At 43.8% G+C, this 19602-nt stretch overlaps 1 protein-coding gene across 1 annotated transcript in view; it reads right to left on the bottom strand.

The window, feature by feature from the left end:
- Positions 1–660: 660 nt before the first annotated feature.
- KCNG1 (potassium voltage-gated channel modifier subfamily G member 1) overlaps positions 661–19602 on the bottom strand; it is a 54620-nt gene continuing 35678 nt past the window's right edge. The window contains exons 2-3 of the mRNA XM_040330160.1: positions 12933–13734; positions 661–1913 (exon numbers count right to left, since the gene is read on the bottom strand). Of these exons, the coding sequence (XP_040186094.1) occupies positions 1143–1913; positions 12933–13691 (1530 nt within the window). The 5' untranslated portion in view covers positions 13692–13734 and the 3' untranslated portion in view covers positions 661–1142. The remainder of the gene's footprint in view (positions 1914–12932; positions 13735–19602) is intronic.

The following is a 19602-nucleotide window of genomic DNA, read 5'->3' as shown; positions in this document are numbered from 1 at the left end:
TTAAAACATTACACAACTTACTGATCCGGCCAACATGTCATGAGATGTAGGTAGAAATAATATTTAGCAGGGGTCCCCTGAAACCCGAAAACTATTTCAAGGGTTCCTCCAGAGTAAAAAGCTAAGAGAGGCTGCTTTCGACATCCGACTTATCGTACAACCGTGTAAAAATGGCATTTAATTTGAAGCTGTATCTTTTTATGGAGAGACTTGGTGGTACAGTACCATAAAATTCTGCCACTGAGCAAAATGATTTACAATCTAGGAGCAAAAACTGAAGCCACCACCTATTAAAAATTACCCATCTACACCTCTACACCCATACTTCATCTTTAGTAGATGTTACTTCACAATTTAACAGTTTGAAGACAAACTGGAAATTCCGACAACAATACTGGATTTTTTTCCGATGGAATTTTGGCTCAAACTTGTGTTGCATACACACAGTCACAAAATTTCCGACCGTCAAGAACATGGTGATGTACAACACTACAACGAGCCAAGAAAAGGGAAGTTCAATGATTCCGAGCATGCGTGTTTTTTTGTGCATACAGACGATCGGAATTTCCGACAAGAACTTTTCCCGTCTGAAAATTTGAGAACGAACTCTCAAATTTTTGTTGTCAAATATTCAGACAGAAAAAGTCCGATGGGGCCTACACACGGTCGTAATTTCCGACCAAAAGCTCACATCAAATTTTTCTTGTCGGAAATTCCGACCGTGTGTACGCGGCAAGAGTGTGAGCTTGTGGATAACTCACATCTTCCCGATTTTCCTTACAAGCCTTCATTTTCATCCCTACATTCTGAGAGTTGGTGTCCAAAAAGTATACCCCATTTCCAAAAATACCCTGGAGCCCATACATCAAGGCTGTTGGATGATCACTCTGCTGATGTTCTTCCTGCCGTCTCTAGAGAATGGGTTTCTGCTAAAGATTTACACTTCTAATGCGCCATCAGTTCTGCACTAGAGGAAAACCATTTTTTAACTTGGCCAGTTGATTTATGTGAGCTGGATATGTATGGCAATACTCAGTATTATTATTATTGGGGGGTAGCACTTTTTTTTGGAGGGTGGAGGCAGACGAGACCATTCTACCCAATGGTCAGACAAGCCCATTTACCAGTGCCATGTCCCCCTCTCAGTCATTGTCTTTTGACTCAGAAGACATGCTCTCAAAAAGTATGTCACTTCCGTGCAAGTTATTGATTAGCTCCGACTTGGTCTTCATCAGCAGCTGCGCCCTCCTGCAGATGAGTCTCTCTTGTTCCTGCTTTAGCTCGATGTAGGACCGGGAAAAAGTATGGAAGATTGAGGTCACAGGGAAAGCCATCAGTAAAATTCCACTTAGGATGCTGCTGAGGGCTACTACCTGGCCTGGTATGCTCCTAGGCACCATGTCACCATACCCTACCGTCGTCATGGTGATAACAGCCCACCAATAGCAAGCAGGGATGCTTGTGAACTCCTGCGAGTCCGCCATCTCGTTCTCAATCAAGTAAAGCAGCGGGGCAAAAAGGGCAATGGCTACACATAGGAAGAGGAGCAGCAGGCCAAACTCGCGGGTGCAACGGCGGGCAGTGAGGCCCAATGTCTGTAGCCCTAGGGAGTGCCTAGCCAGACGCATGACATACAGGATCCTCAAGGCACGAAGTATGCGCAGCACAAGGCCCACTTTATCCAGGTAGATGTTCCCAGTTCCTGATTTCTTCTGCCCCCCTGAAGTGTTGTCCACGACCAGCGCGATATAGTAGGGCAGGATGGCCACCACGTCTATTAGGTTCAGTGGCTGCCGCAAGAATGCAAACTTACTGGGCGCCTGGATGAAGCGCAAGACAAATTCCAGAGAGAACCAACCCACGCAGACCGACTCCACAATAAAGATGTTGTAGCACATGGTGGAGCATTCCCCCTGGAAAAGAAATATATGACTAGGTCAGAAACAGATTTTCAAATATTACATTTCAATGTCAAGCTGTATTGTGAAGAAAACTGGGTAAATATAAAAAGGAAAGAATGAATGAAGGAAAGAGGAAGGAAAAGAAAAAAGGAAGGAAAGGAAAGAGGAAGGAAAGGAAAGAGGAAGGAAAGGAAAGAGGAAGGAAAGGAAAGAGGAAGGAAAGGAAAGAGGAAGGAAAGGAAAGAGGAAGGAAAGGAAAGAGGAAGGAAAGGAAAGAGGAAGGAAAGGAAAGAGGAAAGGAAAGAGGAAAGGAAAAAGAGGAAAGGAAAAAGAGGAAAGGAAAAAGAGGAAAGGAAAGGAAAGAGGAAAGGAAAGAGGAAAGGAAAGGACAGAGGAAAGGAAAGGAAAGAGGAAAGGGAAGGAAAGAGGAAAGGAAAGAGGAAAGGAAAGGACAGAGGAAAGGAAAGGACAGAGGAAAGGAAAGGACAGAGGAAAGGAAAGGACAGAGGAAAGGAAAGGAAAGAGGAAAGGAAAGAGGAAAGGAAAGGAAAGAGGAAAGGAAAGGACAGAGGAAAGGAAAGAGGAAAGGAAAGAGGAAAGGAAAGAGGAAAGGAAAGAGGAAAGGAAAGAGGAAAGGAAAGAGGAAAGGAAAGGAAAGGAAAGGAAAGGAAAGAGGAAAGGAAAGAGGAAAGGAAAGGAAAGAGGAAGGAAAGGAAAGAGGAAGGAAAGGAAAGGATAGAGGAAGGAAAGGAAAGGAAAGAGGAAGGAAAGAGAAAGGAAAGGAGAGGAAAGGAAAGGAAAGAGGAAGGAAAGGAAAGGAAAAAGGAAGGAAAGGAAAGGAAAGAGGAAGGAAAGAGAAAGGAAAGGAAAGGAAAGAGGAAGGAAAGGAAAGGAAAGGAAAGATGAAGGAAAGAGGAAGGAAAGGAAAGAGGAAGGAAAGGAAAGAAGAAAGAAAACATTATAGTATATACAGTACAGACCAAAAGTTTGGACACACCTTCTCATTCAAAGAGTTTTCTTTATTTTCATGACTATGAAAATTGTAGATTCACACTGAAGGCATCAAAACTAAGAATTACCACATGTGGAATTATACATAACAAAAAAGTGTGAAACAACTGAAAATATATTTCATATTCTAGGTTCTTCCACCTTTTGCAGCAGACACATCTCTAGAAGTGGTAAGAGGAGACTGTGTGAATCCGGCCTTCATGGTAGAATATCTGCTAGGAAACCACTGCTAAAGAAAGGCAACAAGCAGAAGAGACTTGTTTGGGCTAAAGAACACAAGGGATGGACATTAGACCAATGGAAATCTGTGCTTTGGTCTGATGAGTCCAAACTTGAGATCTTTGGTTCCAAACACCGTGTCTTTGTGCGACGCAGAAAAGGTGAACGGATGGACTCTACATGCCTGGTTCCCACCATGAAGCATGGAGGAGGAGGTGTGATGGTGTGGGGGTGCTTTGCTGGTGACACTGTTGGGGATTTATTCAAAAATGAAGGCATACTGAACCAGCATGGCTACCACAGCATCTTGCAGCGGCATGCTATTCCATCCGGTTTGCGTTTAGTTGGACCATCATTTATTTTTCAACAGGACAATGACCCCAAACACACCTCCAGGCTGTGTAAGGGCTATTTGACCAAGAAGGAGAGTGATGGGGTGCTGCGCCAGGTGACTACCTCTTGAAGCTCATCAAGAGAATGCCAAGAGTGTGCCAAGCAGTAATCAAAGCAAAAGGTGGCTACTTTGAAGAACCTAGAATCTGAAATATATTTTCAGTTGTTTCACACTTTTTTGTTATGTATAATTCCACATGTGTTCATTCATAGTTTTCATGCCTTCAGTGTGAATCTACAATTTTCATAGTCATGAAAATAAAGAAAACTCTTTGAATGAGAAGGTGTGTCCAAACTTTTGGTCTGTACTGATATATACACATATACACACCAAAAATTATAATATATACACACACACACACACACACACACACACACACACATATATATATATATGTTTGTGTGTGTGTGTGTGTATGTATATCTATCTCACACACAGAATATAAAATAAGCCCTCATCATGAAGCATCAGTTGACCCTGTGGAAGGCAGTCTTGCCCCACTGACTCCTGAATAGCACACCGGGTGAAACACATTAAAGGATCAAGTTCCCCATTTATGAATAATGTTCTTGTCAGTGTGTGAAAAAATAATTAAAACCAAGACCCGTAGCGATAAAGGTCGGGGAACCTAGTCAGCCAGAAATGTGTCATATACTTCCACATTCACATTGTAAATATGTGATGGCCTTTGCCAAATGGGTAGCGACTCTCTACCTCATGTACTAAAATGCTAAGGTTGTCCAGCTCAAGATTTTCAAAACAAGACTGTCACCACGGGTACTAAACTACCCAGGACTGTTTTCAGACATCTGAGCCAGACTGGCAGGCCTTCAAACTTTTAAAAATGTTTATTAAACCAAGAATTTTCTCCACAGAGCCAAGCCAGTAGGGAAAAAAAAAGAGCTGTATTTATTCATTTAAATATGTATTTTGCCATTAAAGTGGTTGTAAACCCTTACACATACCTACTAAAGTGGCAAGCCTCAAGCCACAGAGATGAAACAAATCCTCCTACATAAGATGTACCGGTTTATGTGCAGCCTTCTCTTCTCTACAGTCTTCTAAAACACGCATATCAAAGGCTATTTCACAGTTTCAACGAGCAAGGGGCAGGGATCTGACATCACACAGTGAACAGCATACAAGTAGAGAGCTGATTGTAATCTGAGACCTGAGTGGAGGAAAAGGACACACCCCCTCTACACTGTCTCATAGGGAAATATGCACTGCTAAGGCTTACATTAACCTGCTGTGTGCTGAGGAAGGGGAGGCATCTTAAAGCGGTAGTAAACCACAATAAAAAAAAAAAAAAACTTATCCCCTGCAGCATAATAGCATCATGTGCTAGTATGCATCGCATACTAGCACAATATAAAGGACTTACCTTGAAATGAAGCTCTCCAGCGGTGTACTGTCACTGCTGACAGGGCTTCCATCTTCACCCGATCTTCCTTACAGGTTTGCGGGCTTCGGCTGTTTGAATGGCCTAGCCGCAAAGACATAACTCCCGCGCATGTGCGCCGGAGTTACGCCCACGGCACGGCTCTCTCAATAGACAGCATGATATTTTTAAATTAAGTGAAAAACTTTTTTTTTTTTTTTTCTAAATTGAAAGGCTGTTTTTGTTTATACCGCAAAAATTAAAAAACATCAAAAGAATTTTTAATCTTAATCTTAAGGCGAATTAAGTTCGCACTTGTAGCGCAATATAAGTTACTCATTCATTCATTCAAGTGTATTTTTTCCCAAATAATTGCGTTTAAGAGACCACTGGGCAAATACAGTGTGACATAAAACATTGCAACAAATGCTATTTTATTCCATAGGGTCTCTGCTAAATAAATTAAATGTAAATGTTTGGGAGTTCCAAGTAATTTTCTAGAAAAAGATTCCGATTTTAATTTTGTAAGAAATAAAAGTGTCAGAATTTTTTTTAGAATTTAAGTGGTAAAAAGGGGTTGTAAAGGTACATGTTTATTCACCTTAAATCGGGGGTTCACCCCAAATTTTCATACATTCAGGCGAGTTGTTGGAATGACAATCGGCTGTTTTTTTTTTTAAATCCTTGCCGTACATACCGTTTTATATATATATGTTCACCGCGGCTTTCGGGTATAATCTGCGGGACTGGGCGTTCCTAATTGATTCACATGCTTCCAACAGCACGTCACGAGTTGCCGAAAGAAGCCGGACTGCGAGTCGGCTCTATACGGCGCCTGCGCACCGATGTTCGGCTTCTTTCAGTAACTCGTGACGCGCTGTATGCGCCATTCGGAAGCATGTCAATCAATTAGGAATGCCCAGTCCCGCAGATTATACCCGGAAGCCGCGGTGAACATATTTATATATATATATATATATATATATATAACGGTATGTGCGGCAAGGATTTTAAAAAAAAACAGCCGATTGTCATTCTAACAACTCGCCTGAATGTAATGTTACAATTATTTTTTTTGGGTGAACCCCCGCTTTAATGCATTCTATGCATCAAGTTGAAAAAACATCCGACGATTAGTGCCCCCCCCCCGTTTACTTACCTGAGCCCTTAAAAGTCCCGCGTCGTGAACGCGCTGGCTTCTCGGCTCATATATTGGATGATCGATAGCAGCGCAGCCATTGGCTCCCGCTGCTGTCAATCAAGTTAATGACGCACTGCGCCGGAGGGCGGGGCCGAGTGGTACAGTTGGCGTCTGTGGTCGCCGACTGCATCACGGGAACGCACCCAAAAGCGAACCCCCTTGGGCGACCGCTTACCATAAAGGGGGTTAGCTGATGCAGGGAGGAGCTGAGACAGCCGCCGAGGGACCCCAGAAGACGAGTATCGGGGCCACTTTGTGCAAAGCGCAGAGTGGAGGTAAGTATAACATGTTTGTTATGTTAAGAAAAAAAGAGGAACCTTTACAACCCCTTTAACCACTTGAGACCCGCGCTATTGACAAAAAACGTCAACAGCGCGGCTCTCAAGTGCCAACTGGACGTCTTTGGACGTCATTTAAAAAATAAATTGGGATATTTATTATAGCAACAAGTAAAAAATATATATATTTTTTTAAAATTGTCGCTCTTTTTTTGTTTATAGCGCAAAAAATAAAAACCGCAGAGGTGATCAAATACCACCAAAATAAAGCTCTATTTGTGGGGAAGAAAGGATGTCAATTTTGTTTGGGAGCCACGTAGCACGACTGCGCAAATGTCAGTTAAAGCGACGCAGTGCCGTAAGCTGAAATTTCGCCTGGGAACGAAGGGGGTTTATGTGCCCAGTAAGCAAGTGGTTAATCACTTTAGCCCCGGACCATAATGCTGGTCAAAGACCAGGCCACTTTTTGCGATTCGGCACTGCGTCGCTTTAACTGACAATTGCGCGGTCGTGCGACGTGGCTCCCAAACAAAATTGGCGTCCTTTTTTCCCCACAAATAGAGCTTTCTTTTGGTGGTATTTGATCACCTCTGCGGTTTTTATTTTTTGCGCTATAAACAAAAATAGAGCGACAATTTTGATTTTTTTTTATATTTTTTACTTTTTGCTGTAATAAATATCCCCCAAAAATATATAAAAAATATATATTTTTTTCCTCAGTTTAGGCCGATACGTATTCTTCTACATATTTTTCGTAAAAAAAATAAAAAAAATCGCAATAAGCGTTTATTGATTGGTTTGCGCAAAAGTTATAGCGTTTACAAAATAGGGGATAGTTTTATGGCATTTTTATTAATATTTTTTTTTTCTAGTAATGGCGGCGATCAGCGATTTTTATCGGTACTGCGACAATATGGCGGACACTTTTGACACATTTTTTGGGACCATTGACATTTTTATAGCGATCAGTGCTATAAAAATGCATTGATTACTATAAAAATGCCACTGGCAGGGAAGGGGTTAACACTAGGGGACGAGGAAGGGGTTAAGTATGTTCCCTGGGTGTGTTCTAACTAAAGGGGGGGGGGGTGGACTGACTAGGGGAAATGACTGATCGCTGTTCATACATTGTATGAACAGACAATCAGGCATTTCTCCCCCTGACAGGACCGGGCTCCCGGTTCTCGCTCTGTAACGAGTGATTGCAGGTGCCCGGCGGTGTTCGCGCCCACCGGGCACGCGCGTCGGCGTCAGGGGGGCGCGCGCCCCTATTGGCTGCTCGGCGAGATGACTTAATATTACATGATCTCGCCCAGCAGAGCCGACCTGCCGCCGTAAAACTGTGGCTGCTGGTCGGCAAGCGGTTAAACTTACAGCTATTTAGACACAGAAGTTTTATCCCTGATCTATTGATCTAAGAAGGAAGAGTTACAATGTTTCTACTTATCTACTAACACAGACAATGTTGTTAAAAACTTGGCAGACTGCCAGAGTGAGCAGAGAAGTCTCTACACTTGTTACATGAAAGAATCGGGAAACTCTGCAATAAAGATTGTGAGGGGGCTTCAATCGAGATTGCGATTAGGGCAGTGTAGCAAAGTGCATTTAGAATTTTTAGTCTGATTCTCGTAGCTCAGTTTTCACACATTTAACATGTGCAGAAGACTGAACAATGAACAAAAAGGAACAAAAAGGCGAATCTTCAGCCTGACGATGACGTTGGGCACTGATGTACTCTCCCATTCCAGGTAACTGTATGCTGGTATAATATTGGCTTTCACGGCTTTGTTATTTCAATTAATTAAAGACAGATGGCTGCAGTTTATGTACAGGCAATAAATGATGTTTTTTTTCTCTGTACTCTGTACAGTGTGATTAATTGTCATTGCCTGGTTGAGCCAGAGAGGAATGGGAACATCCGCCGAGCTACAGCCATTATCCACAGCTTAGACCTGCCAATAACCCCAATCAAGCGTTGGCATCGAAAATGCTCATGCTATACAATTTGTGGGGAGTGATTATAAAAATATTTGAACATTTATTTGGTGTGTTTGGAAAATATAGCATAACTGATCTGAGACCAACGTATTCACGCTAGTGGGAGCAAGACAAAAAAAGCAACGTACAAAAGCCCAGTAATCCACATTAACCACTTAAGCCCCGGACCATTTTGTTGCTAAAGGACCAGGCCCCTTTTTGCGGTTCGTCACTGCGTCGCTTTAAGTGACAATTGCGCGGTCGTGCGACGTGGCTCCCACACAAAAAATTATGTCCTTTTTCCCACAAATAGAGCTTTATTTTGGTGGTATTTGGTCACCTCTGCGGTTTTAATTTTTTGCGCTATAAAACAAAAATAGGAGCGACAATTTTGAAAAAAAAATGCAATATTTTTTTCTTTTTGCTATAATAAATATCCCCCAAAAAGTATATAAAAAAATATTTTTTTCCTCAGTTTAGGCCGATACGTATTCTTCTACATATTTTTGTTAAAAAAAAAAAAAAAAAAAAAAAAAAAATCGCAATGACCGCTTATTGATTGGTTTGCACAAAAGTTATAAGGCCAGATTCAGATAGATCAGCGGATCTTTAGATCCGCGTAATCTATCTGATTTATGATCCGCCGCCGCAAGTTTTAGAGGCAAGTGGGTAATTCACAAAACACTTACCTCCAAACTTGCGGATCGTAACTTCTCCGGCGGAATTCAAATTCTGCGGCTAGGGGGAGTGTACTATTCAAATCAGGCGCGTCCCCGCGCCGATCGAATAACACATGCGCCGTCCGGAAATTTTCCCAGCGTGCATTGCTCCAAATGACGTCGCAACGACGTCATTGGTTTCGACGCTTACGTAAATGACGTCCATCCGTATTCGCGAACGACTTACGCAAATGACGTAAAAAATTCAAATTTTGTCGCGGGAACGACGGCCATACTTAACATTGGCTGCGCCTCATAGAAGCAGGGGTAACTATGCGACGGGAAAACCCTTACGTAAACGTCGTAAAATCACTGCGTCGGGCCTGCGTACGTTTGTGAATTGGCGTATCTCGCTGATTTACATATTCTCGGCGTAAATCAGCGAGAACGCCCCCAGCGGCCATTTTTAAATTGCAGTTAAGATCCGACGGTGTAACACAGTTACACCTGTCGGATCTTAGGGATATCTATGCGTAACTGATTCTATGAATCAGTCGCATAGATACGACCGTCCTAACTCAGAGATACGACGGTGTATCAGGAGATACACCGTCGTATCTCTTTGAGAATCTAGCCCATAGCGTCTACAAAATAGGGGATAGTTTTATGGCATTTTTATTAATGATTTTTTTTTTTTAGTAATGGCGGCGATCAGCGATTTTTATCGTGACTGCGACATTATGGCGGACACATCGGACACTTTTAACACTATTTTGGGACCATTGTCATTTATACAGCGAGCAGTGCTATAAAAATGCACTGATTACTGTGAAAAATACACTGGCGGGAAAGGGGTTAAACACTAGGGGACAATGAAGGGGTTAAGTGTGTCCTAGATAGTGACACTGGGCTACCTGTGACATGACAGCGATCACTGCTCCCGATGACAGGGAGCAGTATCAGGTGAGGTCAGGTCCGCGGTCACGGAGTACCCGACCAGGTCGCAAGAGCTCCGCTGGCAGTGCGCGTGCGACCCACGGCTGTGCATATTAAAGGGGACATACCTGTACGCCAATATGCGCAGCCGTGCCATTCTGCCGACGTACATCGGAGTGCGGCGGTCGGCAAGCGGGTGGTTAATGAGATCTGGGGTTTCATCCCTACAGTGAACATTATGGATTTTTTTTTTTTTTTTTAGCTCTTCTTGCTGGTGTGAATGTCATGCGGGTGTTGCGGTTTACTCCCACAGTACAAAGCATAGCCGTGGCTCTATTTATTACTGTCACCATCTGTATAAAGTGGCAGGGTCTGATGAAATCAGTTGCTTGTTTCATGGAATGCATTGTGGAACATGTCAGCCCTATAATTGACATAATATAAAACCTTAAAAACACCCAGTCAGCAAAAAATGGAAAAGTAAAAGCCTATGTACTACTGCACTCTGGGAAGGGGGTAGCGATCATACTGGTTTCCCATGAGCTAGCCCAACAGCATTGTTTGTTTGCAGCGTGTGCACTCCGACTTCCCTTGGAGCCTGAACAGGAACTGATCAAATAGTATTCTTATTAATACTATACAGCAGTGGTTCTCAACCTCGGGGTCGGGACCCCCTTGGGAGTCGAATAACAATTTGCCAGGGGTCACCGAATCCTGGGCTGTTCCTGAAGCCTGCACCGCTTTCCCAGCCTTTTCGCAGCCGATAGAGAGAGATAAAAGGGAAAGAAAGGAGAACAAAGAGAGAGTGGTACATCCTAAAATGTACCATAAGTGGTTTTAACCCCTTCCCGACCGCCGCATGTACATATACGTCAGCAGAATGGCACGTACAGGCACATTGGCGTACCTGTACGTCCCTGCCTAGACGTGGGTTGGGGGTCCGATCGGGACCCCCCCCCCCCGCGACTTGCGGCGGTCGGGTTCCCTCGGGGAGCGATCCGGGACGACGGCGTGGCTATTTGTTTCTAGCCGCTCCGTCGCGATCGCTCTATTGTCTATTGTCGCTCTATTTTTGTTTATAGCGCAAAAAATAAAAACCGCCGAGGTGATCAAATACCACCAAAAGAAAGCTCTATTTGTGGGGAAAAAAGGACGCCAATTTTGTTTGGGAGCCACGTCGCACGACCGCGCAATTGTCTGTTAAAGCGACGCAGTCCCAAACTGTAAAAACACCTTGGGTCTTTAGGCAGCAATATGGTCCGGGGCTTAAGTGGTTAATACTGTACAAGTGAAAGGGATTCAGAGCGCTAAATGTCCGTGGGTTAGGGGCGCAAATTACTTGTCTTGCCCGAAAAGTCACGCTACAAAATTTTACTGTTAGGGGTCCCCACAGCATGGGAAATTTTATCAAGGGGTCACGGCACTAGCAAGGTTGAGAACCACTGCTATACAGGATTTATATAGTGCCAACGGTTTGGGCAGCACTTTACAACGTGAGGGCAGACAGTACAATTACAATACAATTCAATACAGGAGGAATCGGAGGGCCCTGCCCATAGTACAATTACTTTGGCACCTGCCATGTCATCTTTATAGTACAGGTTCTGGGTATCAGTTACGCTATATTACCAAAAGTATCGGGACGCCTGCCTTTACACACACACTCTTTAATGGCATCCCAGTATTAGTCCGTAGGGTTCAATATTGAGTTGGCCCACACTTTGCACCTAGAATTTTCAGAATAGCACAGATGTTTTTATTACAAATGACTGCAGTTCCTCTTTAACCACTTGAGCCCCGAAAGGATTTACCCTTAATGACCAGGCCATTTTTTGTGATACGCACTGCATGGCTTTAACTGACATTTGTGCAGTCGTGCGACATTGTACCCAAACAATTGAGGCCAATTTGTATTCTGCTACATATTTTTGGTAAAAAAAAAAAAACTATAAGCGCATCTTAATTGGTTTGCACAAAAATAATAGCGTCTACAAAATAGGGGATAGATTTATGCCATTTTTATTTATTTAAAAAAAAACGTAAACCTACGGCAAATTGTGCAACCGAGTCAACCTGAAAGAGTATAACTGCGGCAGCTGGTCGGCAAGCGGTTACAATTTTATGCGCTATTATTATAGGCTGGGGATGAAATTGTGTTGCCGATCTAGAAAAGGCCAGCAGAGCAGCATTTTACATCAAATTTTCGATTTAGTATTAGTCATAGTCTTTTTTGATTAAAATGCCATTTTAGTTTTAGTCCTATGTTAGTAGACTAAAACCTCCAGTACCAATGTTAAATTTTGTTAATGATATTAAAGGGGTTGTAAAGGTAAATGTTTTTTCACCTTAATGTATCCTATGCATTAAGGTGAAAAAACATCCTACAGCACCGTCCCCCGAGCCCCCGTTTTACTTGCGTCACCCCTCGAAAGTCCCGCGTGCGTTCCCGTCATCCTGTTCGTTTCCCAGCCTGGCCATTGATTGGCTAGGTTGGACAGATTGACAGCAGCGCAGCCATTGGCTGGCGCTGCTGTCAATCACATCCAATGACGTGGCGTGCCGGGGGGCGGGGCCGAGTTATACATTCGGCGGCCATGGCCGCCGCTGTATCACGGGAGCACGCTCGGAAGAGCTTTCCACCATGCGAGGGAGCTCGCATGAAGGTGGAAAGCTCTTGCGAGGAGGAGCCGCTGAGGGACCCCAGAAGACCGGGTTCGGGGACACTCTGTGCAAAACGAGCTGCACAGTGGAGGTAAGTATAACATGTTTGTTATTTTACCCCAAATTTTTTTTTGCCTTATTCCTTTAAACGCTGGCTCTGACCAGGTATTACTGAGGATGGGTTAGGTTTTTAGTAATCCAACTGAAAGTCACTCAAGTCTTGGAACGTGAAGCAGGATTACACCAAATTTCTTTCAAGCAGTGATTTTTTTTTATGAAATTGTTGAATTATGACCAAACCCAGGAGTTCTTACTTTTTCCTCTTCTTCCCTCAACTCGGGCATGGTGCTGATAGAGAGATTCACCGCTGTGATTGTCACAAATAAGACTGACAAGCAAGCAAAGATTTTCCCCGGAAGTCCGGACTGCGGTTTCTCCACCATGTCCCTGAGATGACGCATGCACTTGTCTGACCGGCTCTCATCCTCTGGCTCAGAAACATTTTCACTTTCAATCAACTCATCCTCCTGGAGGTTGAGCTCAGCAAACTCTTCCATCTTTTGAATATACCGTCTTTTACAGCACCATTCCAGGCTGTTCTCTTCAATCCCCCAATAGAGGAGCTCCTCCTGGAAGGAAAGTGCGCACATCTCGCGCAAGAGACGCAGTTTTCCTACACGCAGGAATGTCAAAATAGTCCTGAAGGCTCCAGGGTTCCGATCGAAAAAAAACTCATTGCAAGTAACGTCATAATCATCACATATGCTCAGGATCTCATCAAAGTTGTTGCACAACTTTAGCTGTCCCAGCCGCGTCAACGGGAACTCCTCCAAAGTGGTCCATGGGAGCAGATACCTAATGCCACCGACATTAATAATGGCATGGTGCTTGCGGTCCTCCGGGTGTATGCTATTAAAGAGGTCCTCCCCTGGCTGTATGAGCTTAGCCCTTTTGTAAAATATCCCTTTCAAGGATTCAGTCTCGGTAAAGAAGTTTTGGTTGAACGAAGCGTCAGAGGCGCAACTCAGCGCACTGTAGTCATAGTCCGAATTTTCCCCTCCAAGAAGAGTCATAATGCCGAGAATCACATCCTGTGGAGATTTTTTGGGGAGAATTCTGAAACAGAAAATAGAAACACAGTTAATGTTGCGTTGGATATTTGTACAGAGCCAAAATACTCAGCAATGCTTTATAGAACATATAGACCGACATTCACATTAGTCCCAGCCCCAGAGGATTCTGGATTTCACAATCCCTGCCTCAGAGGAGTTCACAACACTTTGATAATATATTGTATGTAGCACACTTCCTGTATGCCCTCTCTGTACAGACCACAATAACCAGGGCTGCTCAACCCTGATCACCAAGGTCAAAGCGCGTCCCTCCGTTATACGCTGCCCTGCTCTGCTCTCCTCTCCTCTCCTCTCTCCCCCTCACCCCCTTCTTCTTGCCTGTCAGCTGTGTCCCTGACTCTGCCCTGCTGCTACTATTAAAAATAAAAACCCTACAATGGTCACTGCCAGCCCCTCTATTAGACGCTGGCATATCACACTATGCAAGTCCTTTGTAAAAATGAGCCTTCTAAATACCTCATTAGAGCTGTCTTCAGGCTGGTCACCTGACTCGTGGCCACTTTACAGCTCCGAGACATTGCTTCTGTGGTAGGTGACATCAGAGGCAGATCACATCCCCTCCCGCAGCAGCAATGTCTCGTGGTTGTAAAGCGGCCACGAGTCATGTGACCGGCCTTAAGACAGCTCTAAAGAGGTATTTAGAATGCTCATTTGCTTGCATAGTGTGGTATGCCAGCCTCTAATTAAAGGGGCTGGCAGTGAAAATAACATTTGCGTTAACAAACTTTAAACTCAGTATATCAAGGGTTAGCAACAGTCACTGAGATCTTTCCTCCCTTAAAGCAGAGGTTCACCCAAAAATCCACTTTTTGACATTAGCTGTAGCATACTGCTAACATCTGCAGTATGCCGTTTTTTTTTTTTTACTTGTACTTATCGTTATATGAGCCCTTGTTTTCCGGCTCCGAGCGGGGAATCCTGCGGGGAATGGGTGTTTCTAAGCGAAGAGGAGTTGATTGACGGCTGCTAAGGGGCGTCTTGGCCTCTGTTTAATCTTCAACTGCCATGATGCTGCACATGTGATCAGTTATGACACCAGCTATTGGATGGTTTGACAGTTTGGTTGAGAGCACAACCAATGTGACAGTTAGCATTTCCGGCATGCCAGGAATGTAACTGCTTTTTCAAACTGTTAAATTGATGGGTTTACTTCCGCTTTAAGGATGCTGGAAAGTTCATTTTGAGGGTGAACCTCCGCTTTAAGTCTGTACTCACAGTATCCCCAGGGCTTCAATGTCTCCTTCAAACTCAGGCAGGCAGGCAAGCTTCTCTGTAGACCTCCCAGATCAGATCCTCGGTGGCACCTCTTTTGGCTCCCAAAAGACATGTAGCAGGACAGCCACCCAACCCTTATGGCTGGCAACCTCTCCTCCTGGGAAAAGAACCCTGCTCCAAACTAATTTATGAACTCCCCAACCAACATCAGGGCACACCTCCCCAAGGATTGGCTGGAACTGCATAAATATTCAGATTGCCCATTTGACTCTCCCACCCACTATGTTCTGGAAATCTTCAGAAAACAGGTTGAAGCAATCAAACTTGCAGCCTGCAGAGCCTAAAGCAATCACATGCTGCCCTGCCGATTCACAGAACTAAAACTTGCCTAACCAAATCCTAGCAGGCAAACTGGGAGGATGCTACATATATACAGTATACTTTGCTAGAAAAATAAAGTAAAACTTCTAGGAAGAAGATTTTTTTTTTGTTTGATAGAACATCCCTCTGTTTTCTATTGTTTATTTTGGTGTGTGCTTCCTATATATATGCAGTGCAGTGTACCCTCCAGGCTCCCAGGATCTGTAGAATACCAAGAATGGAACCAGGTGTACAGAAGGTGCAACTCTACCAGGAGTGCACAGAAATGATATAATCAAGAAGCAGTGGAAAGGAGAGCAGCAGCGACAACGGAGATCATTTTGCACAGGAAGAAGTGCGTGTTCAAGTGTTCCTGGCTCCGGGACAACGTTGGTCCGGGGTTGTAATCTACCTTGTAGGCCCAGTAGTCAGACTGGGTCTGCAGTTGCAGAGTGGTCCTGTGCTGTGCATCCTGAGGGAGGAAGCCGCCCAATAAAGAACCTGTCTGGGGGAATACCGAGCACGAGGCTGGTATCTCAGGAGAGGCCTTAGACTTCATCGAAGGACACACCATTACTGAGAGGCTGGATGATGTTCGCCTGTCAGTTCTGAATTGACCAAAGTTTATTCAAGAGAGATCCGGGTGCTTAATCCTGAGTTGAGAAGGATTCTGGACCGAAAATATCTCCATCTTTGGGAAGGTCTGTGGCAGAGACTTTTCTAAAGTTCCGTGTGACACTCTGGCTGCCAGGTTGGTGAGAGAGGCCTATCCAGGTGCACAATACCCACTCTGGCTAGAGTGGCGACGAAAGTTTATCGCTGGAAGCAGGACTGTTTACGAACAATAATAATTACGCCTAAACCTACTACTTACTATTCTTCCTACCTCTTCTACTACTACTTTTATTATTTTACCCCGTTGGGTAATAAAGCACAGAAAAAGGCACCTAAAGTGTGGACATTGCAGTTCTTCTCAGCTCTCATCATACACCCTAGACGGCGGAGGAATAGAGGTAACATGCCACCCAAAACTAATCAGCAGCTCCTTCGGGGGTAGTGCTACACAAGTATGCATAGCATTATGGAAAGTGTGGCTGTCGTTATTGTCACTCTTAGTTAGAGGCCAGCTTGTGAGTCAACATACCAGCACCACCTATATAAAAAGGAAAATATATATTTTACTCCTTTGCTACTTTGGGAAATATAATGTAATCTCATTTATCCTCTGTCTATGGCTGGAGAAGTTTCTCGCCATCAATAACATCAAAGAAAGCAGCACAAACACTGCAGCACCAGGCCAGGGGCGAGGATTCTGACCGTTTATTGACCAAAACAGTGACGCAAAAGAGATGGAGATAGCTGCAGGTCATAAAAGTAAATTATTGCCAAGCAGGAGATGTAAAAGCCTTGTTGATAAAGCACTCTAATTATACAGATAAAAGGAAATGCTCAAATTGAGCACAAAGTATTACAGTCCAGAGATGAATCTGTTTATTATACCTATAAAGTAAGCCAAGAAATTTTGGGCGATAGCCACTAAACCCAAGACATTATGGGTAGGCTGCATACATCAGCAGAGGAACATACGGCCTGTAATAAAGAACAGACTATGCTCTTTATCAAATATCTTCCCACATCATGGATCCAAACCCTCAATGGGTCCCCAGAGGTTTTTTTTTTTCGGGTGGGGGGCGAGGGCTTTAAATTGCCTTACCAGCTTGGAAGTCCAATGTAGTATCTTAATTTGCCAGCCTATTAAAGGCAGTCCTCAAGTTACGAACACCCGAGTTACGAACGACTCCTACTTATGAACAGCCTCAAATGACGGCCACTTGTGCTCCAGGCTGGTCCTGGATACCTTTTGAGCACCTCCAGAGACACATCCCACACTGCGGTACTACGCCCCAGCTAAAATAACAATTGCCTGGAACATCCCACATCCATGCACAGGCGGCAGTTACACTTACGAATGCAGTGTTCCAACCGGAAGTTACCCTTACAATGGCAGTGTTGAGACTTACAAACAGCTTCGACTTACGAACAAACCTACAAGCCTTATTGCGTTCGTAACTCGGGGACTGCCTGTATGTTCAACACAGTGGCTAAGTGGTTAGCACTTCCCCTGAGCACCACTAGGGTTGTCGGTTCGAATTCGAACAACAGCACTACCTGCATGGAGTTTGCATGTCCTCCCTGTGCCTGTGTGGGTTTCCTCTGGGTACTCCGGTTTCCTCCCATAATCCACAAACATGCTGGTAGGTTTATTGGCTCCTGTCTAATAAATTGGCCATAATGAATATGCATTAGGAACCTTAGATTGTAAGCTCCCTGAGGGCGAGCGCTGATGTGAATCTATAATATATATGTAAAAGCGCTGCGTAAAATGATGTCGCTATATAATTACCTGAATTTTTTTTTTATAATAAATGCATTTAGGAGATAACAAAAAAATATAAAAATAAATACACAACTTGATACAGTTCTGTAATCATGCAATACCCCAATAAAATGTAATTTTTAAATACAAGTACTAGGATTGCACCAATACCACTTTTTTATCGGCGAGTACGTGTATTGTTAGTTTTTGGTCAAGTACTCGCTGATGATGTGCATGCAGGCTCTATGTACTGTGAGTTTAAAAAAAAATTAAACTGTCCACTAGATGGCACTTTAATCTCTTTCTATACACACACACACAGGATCAGTGGAGGAAAAATTGCATGCAAATCTTTTTCAGTGCGTTTTGCGCCCATTCGTTTTGTATTGACACAAATCGCATAGTAAAGTATTGGTATTGGTATAGGGAGCATTTGGGAGAGTAACGGTACTCATGCAAATGATTGGTATTGGCACTGATATCGATGCATCCCTAGCAATTACCTAATTGTACCAGGTAGCAGCCTTGTGTAGTTCACATGCATCACAGCGCAGACCAAAGCCCCCTACACAATATTCAATTTTCTGCAGATTTTTGTCTTCATATTATATCGTTTTGGTAAATCTGAGGTCAAACCTTAAGCGTTTTTTTATTTGTATGCAATCAGGCAGGCCCTTGCACTACATGGTTTTCGTAAATCTAAAGGAAATCAGACAACAAAAGTTGTATAGTGTGTATGAGGTATTAGAGGGAGAAAAAGAAAAAGGGAGCTATCAGTTGTGCTGAATTGCTCATATGCCAACAAAAAACAATAGAAAGAAAGCAAAGGGCCAGATTCTCGTAGAATGGCATATCTATGCAGCGGCGTAACGTATCCGATTTACGTTATGCCGCAGCAAGTTTTTCAGGCAAGTGCTTTATTCACAAAGCACTTACCTGTAAAGTTGTGGCGGCGTAGCGTAAATCACGCGGCGGAATTCAAATTCGGCGGGTAGGGGGCGTGTATCATTTAAATTAAGTGCGTCCCCGCGCTGAACGAACTGCGCATGCGCCGTCCGTAAAATATCCCAGTGTGCACTGCTCCAAATGACGTCGCAAGAACGTCATTGGTTTCGACGTGAACGTAAATGACGTCCAGCCCCATTCACGGACGACTTACACAAACGACGTAACTTTTTAAAATTTTGACGCGGGAACGACGGCCATACTTAACATTGGCTGCGCCTCATATAGCAGGGGCAACTTTACGCCGTGAAAAGCCTAACGTAAACGTCGGAACTTTACTGCGTCGGCCGCACGTATGTTCGGGAATTCACGTATCTAGCTAATTTGAATACTCGACGGGGAATCCGACGGAAGCGCCACCTAGCGGTCAAAAATGTTTTGCAGTTTAGATCCGACGGCGTAAGAGACTTACGCCTGTCGGATCTAATGGATAGCTATGCGTAACTGATTCTAAGAATCAGTCGCATAGATACGACGGCTCAGATTAGGAATTACGACGGCGCACATGGCGCTGCACCGTCATAAGTCCTATGAGAATCTGGGCCAAAGAGTCAGAAAGATGTGCTCATCTGTCTGCTGCTTCTCCTTTCCCTTTCCAGGGATTGGGGAGGGACAAGACCTAACTGCATTACTTAATTATAGTAGACAAAAATCAGGTCTCCTGCCCTCCCAGGCAGATCTGGACTTTGGGGCAGCCTGGATAGACAGATGAATGTAAATTAAAGTGGTTGTAAACCCTTACAAACCACTTTTTGCTACAGGTATGCCTATGGGGAAGCAAAACAAATGCTTTCTCTTTAGATATCATCAACTTTCCCTAATGCATCCTTTTAGGTTCATTGCTTTCTCCTGTTGGATAACTGTTCTTATAATACCATGTTTGACTGATCAGCT

Source organism: Rana temporaria, chromosome 12 (assembly GCF_905171775.1).
Source record: "Rana temporaria chromosome 12, aRanTem1.1, whole genome shotgun sequence".
Classification (NCBI taxonomy): domain Eukaryota; kingdom Metazoa; phylum Chordata; class Amphibia; order Anura; family Ranidae; genus Rana; species Rana temporaria.
Note: the sequence above shows the minus strand (reverse complement) of the source record. Positions and strands in the feature narration are given on the sequence as shown.